This window comes from Zosterops lateralis, assembly GCF_965231275.1.
Source record: "Zosterops lateralis genome assembly, chromosome: 4".
Classification (NCBI taxonomy): Eukaryota; Metazoa; Chordata; class Aves; order Passeriformes; family Zosteropidae; genus Zosterops; species Zosterops lateralis.
The window spans coordinates 58,882,759-58,902,628 of record NC_139765.1 but is presented as its reverse complement, the minus strand read 5'-3'; the positions used below and the strand labels follow the sequence as shown (position 1 = coordinate 58,902,628).

General features: G+C 41.3%; 1 protein-coding gene across 2 annotated transcripts in view; it reads right to left on the bottom strand.

The window, feature by feature from the left end:
- CELSR1 (cadherin EGF LAG seven-pass G-type receptor 1) overlaps positions 1-19,870 on the bottom strand; it is a 162,567-nt gene that overhangs the window by 6,329 nt on the left and 136,368 nt on the right. Inside the window, exons 21-30 of one of the 2 annotated variants that reach the window (XM_083859672.1) lie at positions 18,501-18,702; positions 18,018-18,185; positions 15,557-15,683; positions 14,975-15,175; positions 11,459-11,633; positions 5,690-5,802; positions 4,344-4,423; positions 2,809-2,935; positions 785-910; positions 342-478 (exon numbers count right to left, since the gene is read on the bottom strand). In XM_083859672.1, the coding sequence (XP_083715798.1) occupies positions 342-478; positions 785-910; positions 2,809-2,935; positions 4,344-4,423; positions 5,690-5,802; positions 11,459-11,633; positions 14,975-15,175; positions 15,557-15,683; positions 18,018-18,185; positions 18,501-18,702 (1,456 nt within the window). The remainder of the gene's footprint in view (positions 1-341; positions 479-784; positions 911-2,808; positions 2,936-4,343; positions 4,424-5,689; positions 5,803-11,458; positions 11,634-14,974; positions 15,176-15,556; positions 15,684-18,017; positions 18,186-18,500; positions 18,703-19,870) is intronic. The other variant, XM_083859671.1, reaches the window with a different exon arrangement.

Genomic DNA, 19,870 nt, shown 5'->3' with positions numbered 1-19,870 from the left:
GGGATGCCAGCCAGGCTGTGCTTGACTGCACAAACACTTTATAGAGAGACACAGGTTATCCTGATGTAGCTATCACCTTCTCAAAAAGCCTAAAGCTAAGGATCTGAACTGTGCTCCTTGAGACACATCTGAATTAGACAAGCAGCATGGCCCACACAGGTAACAGCCCTGCCCTGAAGACACATGCAACAGAAAATGCACCAAAGAGAACAACAGTCACATGAAACAGAGCTGTTAAGACATAAACCAAGTAGCATTTGAACCAGAGTTCTGGTTTCCACAAGAGCAAAAAAAAAGGGAAAGGCAAGCACCTGAAAGCCATGCACCTGCCACCGGATTACCTGAGAATATAAGCAAGGTAGCTATTGTGGCTCTTGGCTGACCTGACGGTGCTCTCTAGGGAGACAGTGGATTCCCCCATAGTTGTGCGATACATGTTTGGCTCCTCTATATATGTGTTGTTACAGTTCAGAGATCGCTGAAAGGCAAAAAAAAGACACAAAGCAATAGTGAATTATCATCCCAGAAGCTCATGTTACCCACAAATGTATTAAGTTTCAAAGAACCAAATGGGTTTTGACACCGGGGAAAGTAATTATTTTCTCTCAAATGTTTAAATTCAAATAATAATCAAAACTCTCGAGAGAAGCCATCAGTAATCTTTGTACAAGTCACTGAAAGCAATCATTCAGTTCACTTAATTACAGACAAGCCACCTATAAGTTTATTTTAGGTAACTTCTACCAGAAAGAGGATGTTTTTTCTCCCAATGCTTTTTTCTTACAGTTAACAATGTAGCTCTTGTTGCAGTGGAATCATCTGGAAGAGGTTTCTTTCCAGTTAAAGTGTTCTTCAAGTGCTTTCTCACTTCTTTGTTAAATACGCAGTGGAAGAAGAAAATGAACAGCCCCTGGATAGTTTTAGAGAGAGGAAAATGTAAATGCTTTGCTACTACCACATTGCAAATATGGATATTAGAGAACACTCATTTTGAAACAACCCCTGAATTCTAGTTTGTAGTCCATGACAAGGTATTTCAAAAGCAATAAATATTTTATTTCTTGTCTGAAATGGCATTGACTGGTCTCTTAGTACTTCTTCATAGTTTGATTCCAATTTCAAATGTACATTAAAGGCTTGGGAAAATATAGAAAAAATATGCCTTTCTCCAGAATTTACAGAGCACAGCTTGATTTGGGAAGAAATCCAAAGGGAACCTCAATGTCCCACTAGAAAACATTGCAGAGATTTTAGAATTTGGGATTTTGGAGCTTTTACACAGATGATGAGAAAAAAATCAATAGCAGCACATGAAAGATATCACAACCTTTAGTGAAAGCCTCTGGAAATAGGCTTCTGTGAAAGGAGCTCTTAATACTGAATCGAATCTAAGAAAATTTTAGAAAGCCTGGTGAGATGTGAAGAGGTACTGGGAGCAGAGAGGTCCCAACTTTTGTCACTGAAGTTCCTTGGTTAAGCAATAGCTCTGGTGGGAAAATCAGTGAAGTCCCCAGGGCTGGGCAGTTGTTGGCTGCCAGGAACACACATTAACAGCTTTTGCTGGGGGCAGGGCACACACACACGTGTGTGTGCCTTCAGATGTGCTTGCTCTGAGGGAATTAATGCAGCTGCCAAATTGTTATCGGCTTTGGTTGGACACACAGTATAGAAAAGCCAATACTCGTGAAGTTGCAGCTGTACCAACATCATAAGAAGCCTGAATTTCAGGATTTCAGCCAAAGCAATTGACTTAGAGTAACTTTAAACTTCAAGCTCACTTTCTTAACATTCAATCAAATATGATCTTAGCTGGCACTAGCACTTTGGGATTATTCATTAATAAAATTCACATAAATGTCTCTTTAAAAATACAAGTTCAAAGAAGGCAGTGATGTGAAATGCTACATACCACCGTGCCTCCCTGGGCAAGTTTGGAGAATTCTGGCTGCTGACCTTTGTCCCTATCATCAGGTTTGTGCTTAATTTAATTGAATTTTAGATTTGTGGAAGCCTGAGTAGGTGCATTTATTTCAGAGCACACTAGTTGCAGTGGCAAAACAACCTTGCTCCAGGCTGACCTATGTGCTGTGCTTCCAGGGCACTGACAGCCATCTCCAAAGGAGACCCATCAGACTTTGTTTTCTCTGTGGCTGCAAGTTGTGGCTGTTGTGCTGCAGCTGAGTGTCTTACAGAAGTTGTTCTAGTGCTGCAGGCACCTGCTAGGGCAATTACTGTCATCCTTGGTCACGTTCAAATTGTGACCACATGAATTTCTGTGACTACTTCCATGCCAGGTATCCTACAAATAACTATTTTCTGCATCTTTAATCAACAATTGTGTAACCCAGGCAACCCAGTAAAACCCTAATAAAACTTACATTATATTTGAAAATCCTTATTTGTGTAATTTCTTTAAACAATAACTTAATTTGTGAAAGCATTGAACTTGGAGCCATTGGGTGAAATACAGCAGTCTCTCATTTGTGATTGCAAAAGAATGACTTAACAATGAGCACACAGAACACAGGGACAAAGATTTTGTCTCTAGAAAGACAGAGGTATAACCTGGCCTACTGTCACAGGTTACTGTGGTACTGCCCTTACTTTAGAATGACTAAAAGTGAGAGACATAATTACTCAAAATTATAGTTTTGGTGAACAGAACCCTCTCCTTGAGAAGAGAAAGCAAAAATTGCCCTTGAGATCTCTGTTTTTCTTAAGTTAGCCCATGCTGAGTAGATTTTTGGAAATCTGGGTGTGGCAGTGTGCTCACCAAGTCTACCACAGACAAGATGCTACCCAGCTTACCTGCAGGCAGCTGAAAATGGCAAAGAGATAGTGAAATGTCATGACATCACTGTTGACTGCCATGAGCCCCAGCAGCCACGTGGCACTGATGAGCAGCAGGAGCAGAAATGCTGTCCGCAGCACAGAGCTGTAAGGCAAACACAGATGGAATTCTGCAGTGAGATGGGATACAAGAGAACAGCCCAGCTTCTCCCCATGGATGATGTTATGTGCCCAACAACTTGGCAACTAGAAAAGCCCTTTGGGAAAATTAGAGCGGTGTTCACTAATTCCCAGTTTCCATCTCTCACACAGCAATACTCCACAGCTTAGCATGTTTATGTTAAAAAAAGGGATTTCTTTCCAAGTTCGTTTCCAAGACTTTCTTCAAACAAATCTGACTGCTTTACAAGCCCATGCTGTTCAGCCTTGATGACTCTGAGGAACACATCTGGGCATGTAAATGTAAATGGCCATGTCCATCTCATGTCAGCTTCACTCTCACATTCCTTCCCAATGTTACTACCCAAGGTTTTGGATTGAGGGCACTCAGGGAATATTTGCTTGCTTAAAAATACAATTTTCACAGACACTTTCAAAAGACAAACAAATATAGTGGCAAAAGTTTTATATTATGAGTAAAATTGCTGCCATTAGGTAGCAATTATACTCCTTAGTTTAGGGAGACTTAGACCTCATCCTCAACACCCAGACACTATTGGGGTCAGGGTTCAGAATGCACAAAGCTGACAGCTGCATGGAAAGGAAAGGGCATGCCAAGGGGAGCATGGCACTGCACCAACATTGCTCCTTCCACACTTTTATTAACTGGGCCACCCATGTTGCCAGGGAGCTCACCCTCAGATTCTAGTTTTCATTAAGCTTAGTGTTAAGGTTCAAAGAACCACAAAGTCTAGCACACACAACACCCCACAGCCAGAGCTAAAAAACATAATGAAAAGCAGCCATTTGAAGTCTCATACAGCTACCTCGTTGGAAAAAAAAAAACACAAGGGGCTCTACTGCCACTAGCTAAGGACATTTGAGTTCACAGATAAATTCTGTGCTTTGGGCAAAACAGATGTTAATGTGAACAGGCTGCCACAACAGCTCAGGAGGGTGGCAGCTTGTAACTTGTGATGAGCATGGGATGCAGGGAGGCTGGCCCTCTGCATGGGAACATCAGTGGGTGTCTGCCATGACACAGCCGGTAAAGACACTTGAGAGGGGAGACCTTTCTGAGCCATGGACAAGCACTGGGAGACCCAGAATTACGTCTGCCTGGGCATGCCATGGGCAGAGGTGAAGTGACACTGTAGTAGAGACTGGAAGGACTGCAATGATACCACCTGGAGGATAGGTCTTTCCCTTCTCCCTTCTCCCTTCTCCTGCCTTCTCCTCCAGGAGTGGGTGGGGTGAAGCAGCTCCAATTGCCTCTACCAACACTCTCCTCCAAAAAACCATTTCTATTTCCTGCTCCAAAACTTGATTTTAGGCAATTCTGTCTTTTATTATTTCTGGTCAGAACTTCTACAGGTTTTTGAACTCAAACTTACACGACTCCTGTTTTTTCAAATGAACGTTGCCTTCTTCTGCATGATGCTTTCATTGCTAGTATAAAGATGACAGTGTTTATCTGAAAGGGAAATTGAAATAACAGCATGGATTCTTTCTGTACATTTGTTACAGCTCTATTTTCAATAACAATGCAATTTTTATCCTAAAATGGTTTGTGGCACTGAGAATATTTTTTGTTCAACTTACAGGTCTCTAAATTCCAAGATTCACCTTGTTTCAAGGCAACATAGTCAAGGACATGCTGGCACTTGACCTGGATGAAACTCAGTAAGACAACCCTATGCAAAGATGCTTGAGGGAAAGATAAAAATTCAAGAATGGCTGTCCTTGTCCAAGCCTTGTCCACCTCAGCCCAGCAGCTTGTTTCAGTTGGATCAAACCAGAATTCAGGAATCTTTTCTAGCAGAGCATACAGTGATAATTACTCTGAATAAACCTCCAGTCTCCACTGATTTCCATGTCAGCTGGGATGTACTAGACTGGTGGTGCATTTGTACTTAATCACTTGAAGTGAATATTAATTCTGAGAATTTGTCTCATCATCCACTTTCCAAAACAGTGTAGAGATTTACCACTGCCATTGTCCTGTTCCTGCTAGATCTCCCACCTCCTGCTACTGCTTGTTTTGGAAAAGAATGGTTGGGTCCATAGCCATTTTCTCCAGACCAACACACTATTACAGGCTCCTCCTTCCCCCTTCTCTGCAGCTTTCCTTTCCCTAAGCTTAAGACTCCTAGTCCACTTTTTGGTCCTCCAGTGGGGGCTGTCCCATGTCTCTGATGGCTTGTGACCATAACCTACACTGCTGCCAGGTCTACTTTTTGAGGCGAGGAGATCAGAACTTGCTTTTGGCATTCAAGATAAGAACCAAACCATGAATATTTATCTTCTGCTGTTACTTTGAGGAAGAAACTGTAAGGGAAAAGTTGAGCAGCAGCCCATTCTTTTAAATTCCTGAAAGTGGAAATATTTAATATTCCTTTAGAACTTCTAGATGAAGTGGCTTGTTATGGTTCATTTTGTTGATTTGTTTACAAATCAACATACAGACCAACCCTTCAAAAATGGAACAAAGCAAATGAGTAATAGGTTTCTGGCCTTAGAGCCATTGCTCCACAAGCAAACTTTGTATGGGCAAGCAGCCCTCTGATTTCCAGGAGCTTAGCTTATGTCTTATCTATTTAAGCAAAAGATGCAAGCTTGAGTACATTTGCTTCAAATGTAAAGAACAAGGTTGCTTTGCATGACTACTGTCTGACAAAACTTACAAGAAAAGACAGCAGTAAAGAAGAGACAGCTCTGGATGCCAACTCCCCCTACTTACAACAACAACCATTACGATGGGCCCAGCAAAACTCCAGATCAGGGTGTCATGAACAGACAGCCAGCAGAAATCAGGATTCCCATAGCCTTGTGGATCCAGACCAACAGCAAGCCCTGTGTCACAAAATGGAGAAAAAGTAAATCAGAAAACTGCTGCCTGTAACCAAATGTAGTTTCAAATAAACAAAATTATCATGGCAAAAATTATTCAACAGGAAATTCTGTGAAAGGAAAAGCTGGATTCAAACTTTTGTGAATCAAAATCTTTGTCCTGGTCATGTCATATCAAACAATACTCTGAGTTTTGCCAACTAGAACAAAGTTCAGCTACATAAAAATGACAACAAATGTAAGTCCCAAATTAATTCTGTTTCAGCACAGTTTTATAGTCATTCTCACACAGCATGAGCCTTGAGGGTGAGTGACATGTTGAGGAATTTCAATAAGCCTGTGCAGCAGAATGACATGAATCATAACGGAGGAGATGTCTATGCTATGAAAAAAAAAAAAAAAGTGCATTCTTAACTTGCTGTCACTAAAATAACATCAGAGACAAAGGAACCTGGGAACTTATGGGAGTTAACTGCTTGAGCTCAGGTGGGATTCATTTTGAACTGCCATCCCAGGTACCTCACCTTGCTTTCCGCAATGTCTGAAATGGAGTTAATGCCCCCAAGGCAATCGAGTTAAAAACACACCTTTTATTATTTTATTTTTCAAAACCTGGCCAATTCCAAAGGCAGGTCTCTGAGCCTAACATTCGTCTGCTGATTTACAGTGCTGTCTGACTTGGTGACCTACACCTCGCCCACATGGTGATGGACTGGGATTTGCCTTTGACCTGCAAAATCATACAACCATAGCATTGTTTAGGTTGGAAAAGATCTTTCAGATAAGGTGTCCCCTGAAATTTTTCTCCCCAGCTCCCTTAGCTGCTCCACATCAGACTTGTGTTCCAGATCCTTTACCATCTCCTTCTGGACTCGCTCCAGCACCTCAATGTCTTCCCTGTAGTGAGGGCCCCAAAACTGAACTGATTTGCCGTGTGGCTTCACCAGTGCTGAGTACAGGGGCATGATCACAACATCCTTTTAGTCCTCCTGAGTTGCCTGCGTTTTTCTCCATTTTTCCCTTGGTTCCAGCAAAAGCCCCCTCTTCATACAGGCTGGTCTTTCCCATTGGTTTGTCTGACACCATATGGGGATGGCCTATTCCCATGCCTTCAGGACTTCCCACCTGAGGAATGTTCAGCCTTCTTGACTGCCTCCCAAGAGACTTTGTGAGTTAGGCCTCTAAAGAGGCCAAAGTCAGCCCTATGGAAATCCAAGGTGGAAGTTCTGTTGGATCCCCAGCTTACTTCTAAGAGAATTGAAAACTATAATTTTGTATCACTGTGTCAAAGACAGTCTCCAGCCATCACATCATCCACCAGTTCTTCTCTGTTCACAACAAACAGGTTCAGTGGGATATCTCCCTTTGCTGGCTCACTCATTAGCTGCATCAGGAAGTTCTTTTCCATAAACTCAAGAGCCTCCTGGAATCTTTTCTGCTGCATTGTATTCCCAGCAGACATCTGTTAAGTTGAAGTTCCCCACAAGAACTAGTGGTGGTGAGATTTCTCCCAGCTGCTTGTAAAATATTTCCTCTGCCTCCTCATCCTGGTTGGATGGTCTATAATAGACTCTCACTGTACTGTCATCCTTCCTGATGATTCTTACTCATAAACACTCAATTATTTTATCGCCAGCATTAAGCTCTGTACAGTCAAAACACCCTCTAATACGGGTTATGGTTCCTATGGTTTCTAACATGGACACAGCTGCATCTTTGCTGCCACATGGATCTCCAACCCCTGCCTCCACTGAGATGGCAAAGGCAAGGACACACTAGCACACTGTCCCACAAACACTGGCATTCTGCCCTCAGTTGCCTCTAGTGAGCTTGGTTCTATCCCTTTCCCCCTTCAAACCTAGTTTAAAGCACTTTTAATGAGCCCTGCTAATTCCTGTGCAAAGATCCTTTCCCCTCTTTGAGACAGGTGTACCCTGTCTGCAGAGATCTTCCTTCCTCAGGACACAGAAACTGATCCCAGTGAGGCCTGTGGCCAGTGACATATGGCAGGTGGCTGCAGCAGGGCATGCTGTCTGGGCATGAGGACAGCTCCTGTGAGGAGCGTATGGCCCATCTCAAGAGGCGGTCAAGGCTGAAGGCAGGGCTGTTCTCTGCAAGGAGGGTTCATGTGCATTAAGAGTCATCCTTTCTTGAATTGAAGCCTGCATGCTTTGATGAAAGGACACTGAGAAAGGGAAAGGTAGCTGCATTTTACTCTTGCTGCTTAGAACTGGCCCACAGCCAATATTCACATCTGGTACAGGCCTATGGTCTATGAAAACTAAACTGGGTATTTGGCAAAGCAGTGGATATTGGATCTGTTTTCACTGAAATGTGGAATGAGATAGGACTAGTCTCCCTTCCTGCTCCCATTGGCCCTTCCACGATCCCTTCAGCAGTTGCCATCCAGAAAGAATTAGCCATAAATGATTAAGGGACCATAAAGTATTTTATACAGATGTAATTCTGTGGATACAGTCTGTTTCCCAGGACTGGATTTCTCCATTAATGGGACTCTGGCTCTATGAGTAATTGGCAGACAGCAACATTTTTTCACTCCCAAAATCCTACCCTTAAGTTCTCCATTAAACAAATGGAGCAAATTGCAGTCTTCAGGTACATGGTTCAAATATTACTGCAGTCAACAACACGTGAAATAACACTTTACTCAAAGGCAGAATTAAGCCGATGCAATGTAATACTGAGAAATATTTTGGCACATCAATTAAATGCTGCAGCCTGGCTGCCCTTAACAGACTGAGTGTGCAGGCTGAGTGATACCTTGCTGACGTTTGCAGGAAGAGGGGCTGGTCCTGTGGCCAAGAGTCCTGTAGGGACCAGCACCCATCCCCAGCACACATACAGGACTGTGCCAAGGGCTGCAGGAAGGGCATGTTTAACCCTTCTCAGCTCCTGAGGGCTCAGCAGCCACTTGTGACTCAGGCAGCTGTGGGGCAGCCTCAACTCTCTCCTGATTCATTGCTTTGCTTAGGATTTGGAAAGTCACAGTTTCTGGGGGATATTTGTTTTAGGGCTGCATAAGAAAGAACCTGTTTTAACACAAGCACTGCAGTCTCCATGGCAAAGCAGTTACTGCACACATATGTCAAGCAGTTAGTGTGCTGCCACAGAGACAGGCAGAACTGGGGGGGTCTTGCTGAGTGCCAAATCCAGCCCTTTGCTCCTGTGGCAAGGAAGTCATAAAATCCCTCTCCAAGATGGATCAAACTACACTTTAAAATGAGCAAGCTTAAAGCAAATATAAAATGTTCCACTATCACTCCCAATGGAGGATTATTCCAGATCTACACTCTTTTGATGGCTGTTGGAAGCCTTTTTTCAACTTCTATTCTATTCTTATTCATGGAAATTTGCATTTCTATGCTGTGATTAAATGTGGTTCTTCCCCATTGGAGTGCTCATCTGTAAACATTTTACTAAGTTTTATCCTCCTCTAAAGGCCAAGGTTCCCTTCTTCAAGTAGCTTGGTCCCATTACAGATGCCTTAGGACCACTACGTCCCAGCTTGAAATGAATATCAGTTTAAGCATAGAAAGTAGAAAAAATAATATGCAAAAAGTCATTGCTACTGGGTGTTTTTTTTTTTTTTTTTTTTTTGGTTGTTTTTTTTTTTTTTTTTTTTTTTCCCTCAGGATAGCTATGATGAAGATAAAATGGTATTTATCTTTAAAATAAAAAAGTCCTCTGCATGTCCCAAGACTGAAATTTCTTCCCATATCTAGACTATATCACTTCTAAGAAAAATAACCAATCCTTCTCTCAAAAAGCAATTTAAATAATGTTTAGGATTCATGTTATGAAGTTGGAACCTTTTTACTATTTAGAAATTAAAATTTATAAAGAAGCTTATTTAAAATATGTATAGTAACAAGTTATCTAGAGGCAAGAAATCCTACATTGTGCTATTTATGATGAAACAATTTTCTCTTCAGATGATTTATAAGCCTGGAAGGGCAAACTAAAGGCTTAGTTTTCTTTATCCTTCATTTCACAAAATCCCATGACTTTCTCAGTAATAGGGATCTTACTTTTCATTTAAACAGAACTGCAAGTTCAGTAGATTCAGAGATTAAATTGCAGGACACAACCTGGGAAGTTTTAGAAGTGCAAAATAGTTCCATATCACAGAGAGCATATCTAAGTAGAAAAATGTAAAAATGACATGCTTGTGATATTTAAATTGCATAATACTGCTGTTGAGAAGGTCTGAATTAATTTAGATTTTAAGAGAGAAAGTAAACTTGAAGCAGAAACTCCTTCAAAAAATACTCTAAAGGTAATGAGTTCTGAAACTTAATTAGGTTTTGTTATTTAATGATACTTCTTTTCTCCTAGAAATGATGCTGTCAAGTATCTGATTGCACTTCAGAGTTCCTGAAAATACTGTAGTAGTCCTGTAGATACTGATAAAAGTCAAATAGGTCTGAAATACTTCATAAGTTCAAGGACAATTTCTATTTTAAATGTTTGGAGTACATCTAAATTACCAGAGCCTTCTGGGCTGTGCTTTCTACTATGAACTGATAGAAGTAGAAATTATTTAGGCACAAAATTATATGAAGAAACTTACTAGCCCCCTGAAGAGAGAATTAACCAGTACCAGCCTACACTTTGATTTGGTATTACAGTTTCTTAAAACACACAGAAAAAAAAGAATGTAAAGTATGTATTTTTAAATCTAACTTGTTCCATAATATTTTTGCAAGTGTACATGAGTGATAGCTATTTGTTTGATCTCAGAGACATCTAAACCTCTGCCATTGCTGACAGTATGATATTATTAGTAAAAATAAAACCAATTGGAAAAAAGTTATCTGCCTGCCTCTGATCTGATTTCCCATATGGCAACAGATACATGCTGAAACAGTTGAACCAAAAACCCCACTCCAACTGTTCCATGAAGCAGTTCCTGAGGAGCTGTCTGCCTGAATTAACACAGCACTGTTTGCTTAGGATAACACTGGAAATGTCTATGGCAAAAATAGGCACGGTGAGGGTGGAGATGGATGTGCTCCTATGGATTGCTCTGGATTGCTTTAAAACATTACTGCCTCCAGTTTTTCATTACTTTTCCTCAACTGGAAGTTACAGCCTTTGTATCTGAAATTAAGTAAAAGGCAGCTTGAGTACTCCCAGCTTGGTTTTATGCCAAATGAAACAGCCATTGAAATTCCCTTCAAGAAGTATTTACTGCTGGTTGACAGTAGGCAGTGGGAATGTCCAGTGAAGGGCAGTAATGCCCTGTGGGCAGGCAGCATTGCTTCTGAAGCCACTGCAGTCACCTCTAAGAGTCCGTGTGTCCGTATCTGGAGGTACCAGAACGGGGAAAGGAAATTTCTGAAAGCTATTGGCAAAATTGTTAAAATAAAAATACTGTTATTCCCAAGCAACGTTATCAAGTCCTGATTTAATCTGTGCAATTATGTTTTGGTTGTTGGATAACCATCAGGATCCTTTCAGCTGTGTCAACAGGCATTTGGTACATTGATCTGCCAAATGCAGGCTGACTTCTGCTAGATGTGGCTTGGTGGTGCCCTGCTCAGGAAAACACTCATAGCTGCCTGGGATGGGGCAACTTCCCTGAACCCAGCCAGTGAAGATGGCAGGGAAACAGCTTTTTGGAGGTGGTTGAGGGTACCTGTTATGATGGCAGGAATGCCCCAGCCAACAACGTAGTAGAACCGCATGTGCCCGAAGTTGATGTTCCTCACTTCAGTCAGCATCCGGTAGATGTGGAGCTGCTCCACAAACATCCATGCGAAGGTGCTCATGTAGAAATAATGCAGGAGGATGGCAATCACAGTACACACAAACTGCAGAAAGGAAAGGGCAGGAAAATTAGAGTTGCTCTTCTGAATCACAACCTGGTGAGTCACTGGTTCCCCCCATGCAGCTAATGGCATATGTAATAAAAAGATTTTGGCAGAACAAATATACTGCCTTTAATTAAGTTTTTCAGAGTTTAAGAAGAGCTGCTCATGCCATGAAAGATTTTGCTTTTTTAAAATGGATCACTAAGCTCTGTCAGGCTGAGAGCAGCAAAAATTAGGGAGCTGCTGAAACCAGAGACCAGGTCCACAGCATGACTATAAATAACAACAACAATGGGCAAACTGGTAGCTGAAGTCATTTTTGTGATCAAATAGCCATCTTGAAAGCTATACTTGCAGATACTTGCATTTCTGTATCTGCTAACCATTTTTCTCTCCCAACTTAATAGTTTGATGAGTGAAAACAAGAATGACCACAAGCATCCGACACCTGAATTGTAATCTTGCAATTAACTTTCTCCTTTCAGAAGCCAAAAGATTTTGCCAAGGATCTGTTGATAAGCCTGAATTAAGAGAACTTTGTGCAATCATTCAGCTTTTGTTCGAAAATGTTCTACATTGCATTTTGTAACCTTTTGTTCCTGTGCAGCACTGACCCAGCTTTCACACTTTTTAGTGGTTTTTCATGGTGTAATGCTCAGAAATGTACATTTCCCTGTTTAATGTACATTTGACCTCTCTGCTAAGCAAAAGAATCATACAAAGACCGCCAACTTTCTGAATTCACTTACCACATCAGCGTTAGTGTAACATCAAGTGTTACTGAAAATGTGGCTCACTAAATAAACTCTCTTCCCTCTATGTAAGTAGTGCTTCCCATGTTCCTATTCTCACATGCTTATGAATAGAGTGCTGCCCTGAACATTACCTTTTTCAGGTAAGAAAAGAGAAAGAAAATAAATCACTTTCTATCAATAGTCCATGGAAAGATTAAAACCCCACCCAGAAATGTGACTGTTAATTTACAGAAACCCATAAAAGCCAGGCTGGGTGCCAAGCAGCACTGCATTATTTGTGCTCCAGCATTCTTAACCTCTTTATGTTCATCAGTGCATGACTCGTTAGACAACTCTCATTCCATACAGACAGATGAATAATTGTCTCAAGCAGACAAGGCTTACAGCCCTCCTACCTTATCAAATTGACTGGGTAGGCTGTGAGGAGCAGCTTTCTGCCATATGAAATACATTCTGTAAATTAAAGATCTGTGTAAATGGTTTAAAGGTTTGGGGTGTTTCAATGAGTCCTGGTAACACTACAGGACATGAGCACACCATGAACCCGAAAAATGAGAAGGAGCAAAAGAGAATAATCTCACCAAGTATAACCATAAGGATTTGTGGTATTGATGTAATGAACTGTTTTACTGCTTTTATAAGCCTCTGCTTGGTGCTTCATGATACTATGAAAGGAATCTGGAAATGAGGAGCCATCATTTACTGCATAATGGTAAAATTCTAGGGAGAGATGTGGACTTGGCCCCTAACTCCTCAGTAGATATGTCGGAGAACTGAAAGAGTATAAACCCCTTAGTAGTGAAACCCAGTGAAAAATGAGTGGTGTGCTCAGCAAGGCGTGGGAAAGGTCAAGTTACACGGAGTGCTGTGTATCAATTGGCAAGGTGAGCTCCTTTCAGCATAGTTATTTTAGTATGCAAACATTTGTATAATGAAACAAAGACAACACAAGTTCACACATGACATGAGATCATATCCCAGAGGGCAGGTCACTGTAGAAGATCTCAGCACAGCAGCAGATAAAGGACCTGAATTCCTGGTAAAGGGGAATATTGGTACATGGCATTGAAAGTGATGCAGCCAGCTGGAAAGCTTTATTGAGTTCGGCATTCACAATTTTTCAAAAGGTAAAGTGGGAGAAGAAGCCCAGAAAAAAACCCAACAGACTAACCTGAATCTCAGAAGTGGAATAATTTCAGCAGCTTAGTTTTATACAGTTTTCCAAAAGAAATACTATTAAACAGAGGTTTCCTGGCAAAACAATTTTTATAAGAGAGGTTTCTCAAATTTACTAGGAAACGTTCTTGTCAGCACTCGCTTACTGGAAGCTGAAATTATACAGTCAAACACTTTTTAAAATGCATGTTATACCTCAAGTGGATATTAGAAGCCAGAGTGACAGTGTAGGATTAAGTTATACAGCAAATGAAGGTGCATGTTTTGGCACCACAGTGTCACTACCACAATGGTGATGATATTCATTGAATGTAGGCATATTCTCCTATTTTTGCTGCTTGGACCATGTGAAATCAGCATGATTTTTTTGTTGTTGTTGTTTTGTTTTGATCTCAACCCTGGACTTCTTTCTCAAAAAAACAATTTGAAAATGTACAGTAATGGATTTCTAGAAGATAAATTTTCTTCACGGTGTTCAGATAATCCCTAAAGTAACATTTTGAATATTTTTCCTATCTATTAAGGACATACTTTTATTGCATGTCATCCCCTATCTGTGTCCAGCCTGTTTGGCACAGGTGCCTGTGCAGCGTGGCAGTGCTGGAGCCCTTCTCTCTCTTACCTGTCTAAATGGCTTTTGGGATGGGTGCTACTAAGAAATAGCAGCAAGACTACATATAATGCCACATGGTTAAGAGAGCAATGAGGTCTTAAGTACAGAACACACACACTTCATGTGTGGTTTATATCTATCTTGTACTCAGTCTATTCATAACTTGCATTACTTCACATGCACAATGCTGGAGATCCTTGCATTAAGCTTTTTCAACAGGTATGATGGGCTGAAGCCAACAAACACTGTGTCTGGAAGGCACAAAGCAAACTGACATGTCTCCTACTGAATCTTGGACGCAGCAAGCTGTCCCATGCCTGGCAAGTGGCTTCCCCAGAATGGCCAGTGGGTGTACAATGTGCATATTAGCACCTGACCGGCACCACATTGCTGACAACCTGTGAGTCAACACCAGGAGCCATTTGGGCTTGGGAGATAACCTGCTGCAGGAGAAACTGGAGTTTCCTACTGAACAGAAAAAGCAAGACAGAAAACATACTGATGGAAAGGAAGGAAGAACTCAGTATTCAAGGTTCAGTTCCTGGGATATACCTTCAACAGGGCTGCTGTCATACATTCTCTGAAAATAAGATATAGTCCTATTGCCTGCCATTGCTATGATATCAACCACACATGGATATACTAAAAATCTGATGTTTTTCAAGTAAGTGTTGAAGCCAAAAAGAAGCCAGAAAGAGGAGAAAGTGTAACAGATGGGAGAAGGTAAAAGCTGCAATATGAACCCCCTGATTTAAAGCTTAGAACAACTCTAGCAATGAACACAGAGTAAGTCTTACCGGGTTTTCAGTCTGGTTGATTCCAATAAGAAACACAAGCTCAGAAAAGAACAGGGCAGCCACCAGGTTTTTGTGGATACTGTGCAAGTTGGAACGTAGTGTGCGGATCAGGACCAGCAAAATGAAGGTGATCAGCAAAGCCGCCAGCGAGATGGACACGGTTGTGTAAGTCACAATCTTCAGAGGAAGCACCTCCCCATTCTGTAGAAAGACAGCTTGACAGGATCTCTTGGGGTTTTCCCTTCCTTCTCCTCCAATCAAATCTACTACTCAGAATAACAATGTTTTCATTACTACTGAGCCAACATATAGATTTACTTAGGGACCAACAGGAGTGGGTGATGACACTCTTTAGTTGCTAAACATGTTGAGTGTGTATGGGCAGCACCCAGAGCATGCACCAAGCAGGTAAGAAGCTCTTTTCAGCAAACCCAATGGCAGGTGCTGTCAGGCATGGGCAACACACTCCTGACACTGGGACTGGTATGCTGACAATGCCCTGAGTCACACAAAAGCTCCAGCTCTGAGTCCAAGCCCTTGAAAACCAAAGTCTCCAAAAATCATGAGCCTGACATCACCCACCTCTCGTTTAGAAATGTCCATCAGGACAGCGAAGCTGGTTATATGGTTGCACTGGCAGGCAATATGGCTCTGGTTCCTGGAAAACAGCTCACACCCTCTGGAGGACCAGGCACCTGTCCCACCAATCCTGTGGGGAAAAAAGGCATTTCTGAGCACCATCCTCTGATCTCCCCTTACCTTCCACTGCCCTCTGTGACAGCTTGTGCTGCAAGTACCAGGACAGAATTACTTATAGCTGTCACCTGCCTGAAAGAGTATCATCAAACTAAAAAGGTCTTCAGTTGAAGTAGTTTCTGTTAAGATAGCTGGTTTTGATGCCTGGATTTTATGGCTTTAACAGTCTGTTATGAGTAAAAAAAAAATTAAAATTTTGCTTTTGGGTCAGTGACCACACAACCAATATGGGAAAGAGATTGCACTGAACAAAATGTCTGTAACCAAGGTAAATAATACCAGAACCACAGAGGGACACATCTTTGAGTCACGTGAAATATGTTTCACCAATAATATGATATCATTATAGAGTTCCTCTGGAAAGTACACAAGAAAAGGTTAAAACCTTCTCTAATAAATAACATTTCATATCAGGAAGTGTCTTATATTAACAATGGGGAGGAACTGCTGCCTTAAAATTCTTCCTTGTGCAGTTATGGTTAACTACGGTGACTTCAGAAATTATTTTGTATAATATTAATTATTCTATTCTGAAGTTAATGAATAATAAAAATAGTCTTGCAGTTACTGAAAGATTTTTCAATTAGATATGACGACCTCTTTTTCATTCAGCAATAAAATATTTGTTAAATTTTAATATCACTTTCACCCAAAAAGTACTCACTTTCTTTCTAAAAGCTCTTTCATTACATGCCACTTAAGAGCTACTTTTCAATTGTGGCTGTAGGAAGAGGTAACACAGATAACAATGCCACTGAAGTTGCCAGCGAATAGCTAACAGATGAATCACTTTGGAGCTAATGAGTTATTCAAGCTCATACAATGTTTAAAAATTTATGGAAAAGGATTTGCTATTCCCTCATAACCAGCAGATTGACGGAGTGCATGCAAGCAAAAACACTACTTCATGTGGGCAAATGGAAGAGTTTATTACTGTGAATATAAGAGATTTCTGTTGCATCTTCAATCCTTTAAATGACATAATCTCCTAAAGCATTTAACTAGGAGGCACAAATTCCCTAGGTTAGTTTGCTGTTTTATTTCCAGCACAGGATATTGCCTTTTAATGGATTTTTCCATTGGTTTACTAGAGTTCTTTGGTTGTTAGGAAACAAGTAACAGCTATTCCCTTTCCCCTGGGCAGACCATGTCATCCTCTCACTGTGTACCTGGGTTTGTAGCTGGAAATTACAATATGTATGTAATAGTTACAATATTGTGAAAGCATAATATCAATGTGGTTACCTCTCAAAACATTTTCCTTTGTTTTACCCACACTCTTGAAATATCTCCAACAGGACTGTGCTGCTTCCACAATGTCATAGAACCAATGAAACATCAGCATATACAGTTCCAGATCATCTAATTTTTCTCGTTTTCAAGAAAAAGATGCCTTTATCTTGAACTTTACTGAATACAAAAGACCTAAATGAACCATTTTCAGAATATTTCATCTTTTTCCTAACACCTCCCTCTTAGAGAGTCTAATATTCTCTCCCTATATTCTGCTCCTATATTACAATTGCTTTCCATAAACTGAAAAGGTCTGATGTCCCAAAGAAGGTATTTCCTCTCCCTCTAATTTTTCACTAAAACAAATGAAAGCAAATCCACAATAGCTGATGAAGTGAAAATTAAGTTTCTTACCAATGCAACTGTCTTTGCATTGACTTTTGATTCAAAAATTTGTGGATCAGAAATTCACAATCTTTACTCCTAATTTTATCTGCAAAACCTCAGTCTTCATTTCTACCAAAAGGAAGACTTGGTTTTGTTATTTTTTGCACTGGCCCTGGCTGAAGCACCAAGGGTAGGTGCCTGTTTGCTATCTACTCTGTCCATAGTCACTGGAGATTCCGCCCATGGAAGAGCTGAATCATCTCCTGAAAATCCTGACTTGAAGATCTCAGACAAGCCATGAATTCAGACATTGGAGTTGGAGCATGCCTGTCCAGACATACATCTGTGGGCAAAAAGCATGGGCAAATACAAGGAAATCATGAGAGTTGTTATTTCTGGGTGAAAATTAACCCTGCAGAAAGACAGGACAGCACTGTGTTTCTTAGAAATTGCATGGCTAATCCTTTGTTTGAGGAGTTATGATAATTATTTTCATTTTTCTCAGGTGGGTGGGAAATGACTACATGGCACTATTCCACCAAAAATCAGTTGTCAGTTGAATTGACAGACCAAGACAGGGTTTCCTCCAGAATTATCTTCCCTGGCAGGACTTTTCTGCTACTCAGACAGTTGTCACTCAGAGCCTTAAAGCAAGCAGGAGACATACGTGATGGAGTGATTCCAGAAGACACAGACAGGCTTCGTTCTCTCCTCTGTTTCCAGCATGGCATACTCTACTATGATGGGCTTTTCCACCAGGTTGGGAGGAAACCCCCCATCACTGTGAATGGCTGTGCTCACTACAGGTGTGTTGATGATAGGGCGATTTGGCAACCTGCAAAAGGAGAAAAATTGCATAGTGATCTACACATCTAAATGCAAAGCTACGTTCTGCAAATGCTCTGCTTCTGCTCTGAAAGTGAGGCAGGCATACCATCAGCCTTCCATACAGATGTGTTTCCAAAAACTGCTGGCACTTCTGGCATAGTTATTCTCCCACAGTGTGCCAGAGGAGGACATGAGACAGTAGTGTGATGAGAACAGCAGCACTGGTGACATTTGGCCGGTAAAAAAGCAGCTCAGCCTCCCCCACACATCCAGAGAGTAGAAGAAAGGATCTGAACAATTCACAAACAGGTCTGAATCCTACCTCAAGCTCCTTCTGTCAGGATCATAGTTTTCAGGCAGGAGGTGTCCCAGGGATCGGTAAATAATGACCATGGCAACAGTATGATGTGTCTCAATGTCGGGGTGTCGCTTCTTTCTCTTTGCAAAAGCACTCTCAGGGCTGAACACATTGCTGTTCAACTTAGAGGGTATTTTCTGATTTGAAGGTTTCATTGTAGGCACTGCTATGGACACAAATATTAAATTCTTTGCACACAGCTTCAGAGCTACCATTTAAACTGGTAATTTTGCTTTTGCAAGATACGATAATATTAGAGTTGTTACAACTCCAGGCTTAGAGCACTCAGCATGCTCCTAATGTTATATTTGATATTTTGAGTAAAATTTCAGCACAGCTCATAGTTATATACTGATAATCAAATAACCATTGAACACTGAAAAGCCATTTAGTCTAGCTATAAAATAAGCAATTTCTAAGCTAAAAGGTCTGTAAGTATATAAGTACCCCATGCATAACTTAAGGAGAGCATTAAAACATTATGCATGCTGTTAAATTGCGTGAACCTTTATATATGGCAAAACTAGTATTAATGAATACACCAACTACTCACATAAGATCTCTCCCTGCTAATTCTGACATTTAATGAGCTTTCAGTTTTGGAAGATTCTCTTAAAATTCCCAAGCCCTTTTCTTACAGAAAAGATACAAATCACAGAAGCAGATGCTCTCTTTCTAAGCAAAAAGTCATAAATCTGTATTAGCTTCATGTATTATTTTCAGAAGAGTTACTATTTCCCCATTCAGAAGACATTCAGCCATGGTATGTATATTGAACTTTGAGTTACCCTCTCTTCCTTTGCCCAAAAAGCCTTGTGATGCTTTGCAGCAATCTTGGGGTACTTCAGAGAGTGGGAGGCAGGTACTGCCCCCTGTATTCCCCCTTATCACCCAGCTCAAGGCTTTTTCATTGCTGTCTAGTTCTGACAGCACCTTTCCCTGCTCCCAGATTTGGATTCTCTGTCTCTCACACCACCTCCCTCCACCTCTGCAGGGACTGGAGGAAGGTGGCTGTGGGACTGCAGGCGCTGGGCAGCCATCCCATCCTATCCTGGTGGGAACAGAGGCAGAGCATTTATCCCGCTTTGACAGGGCTTTGAGGGGCTGCAAGTGAGACCTGACAGACAGGTACAGCCAGTCCCACAGCCCCCCCATGCCTCCATTGCTGCCGGCAGGCAAAATGCCTCAGAAGTATGCACAGCTGCTCCATCCCTCAATAATGTTCACTTGTGCAGGCGGTTGCCCTGCTCTCACCCTAGTACCACTCTGCTCCCTGAGGATCAATCACACTCCCTGGGAGCCAGCCATAATTGCTCACCAAACAGCACCAGAAG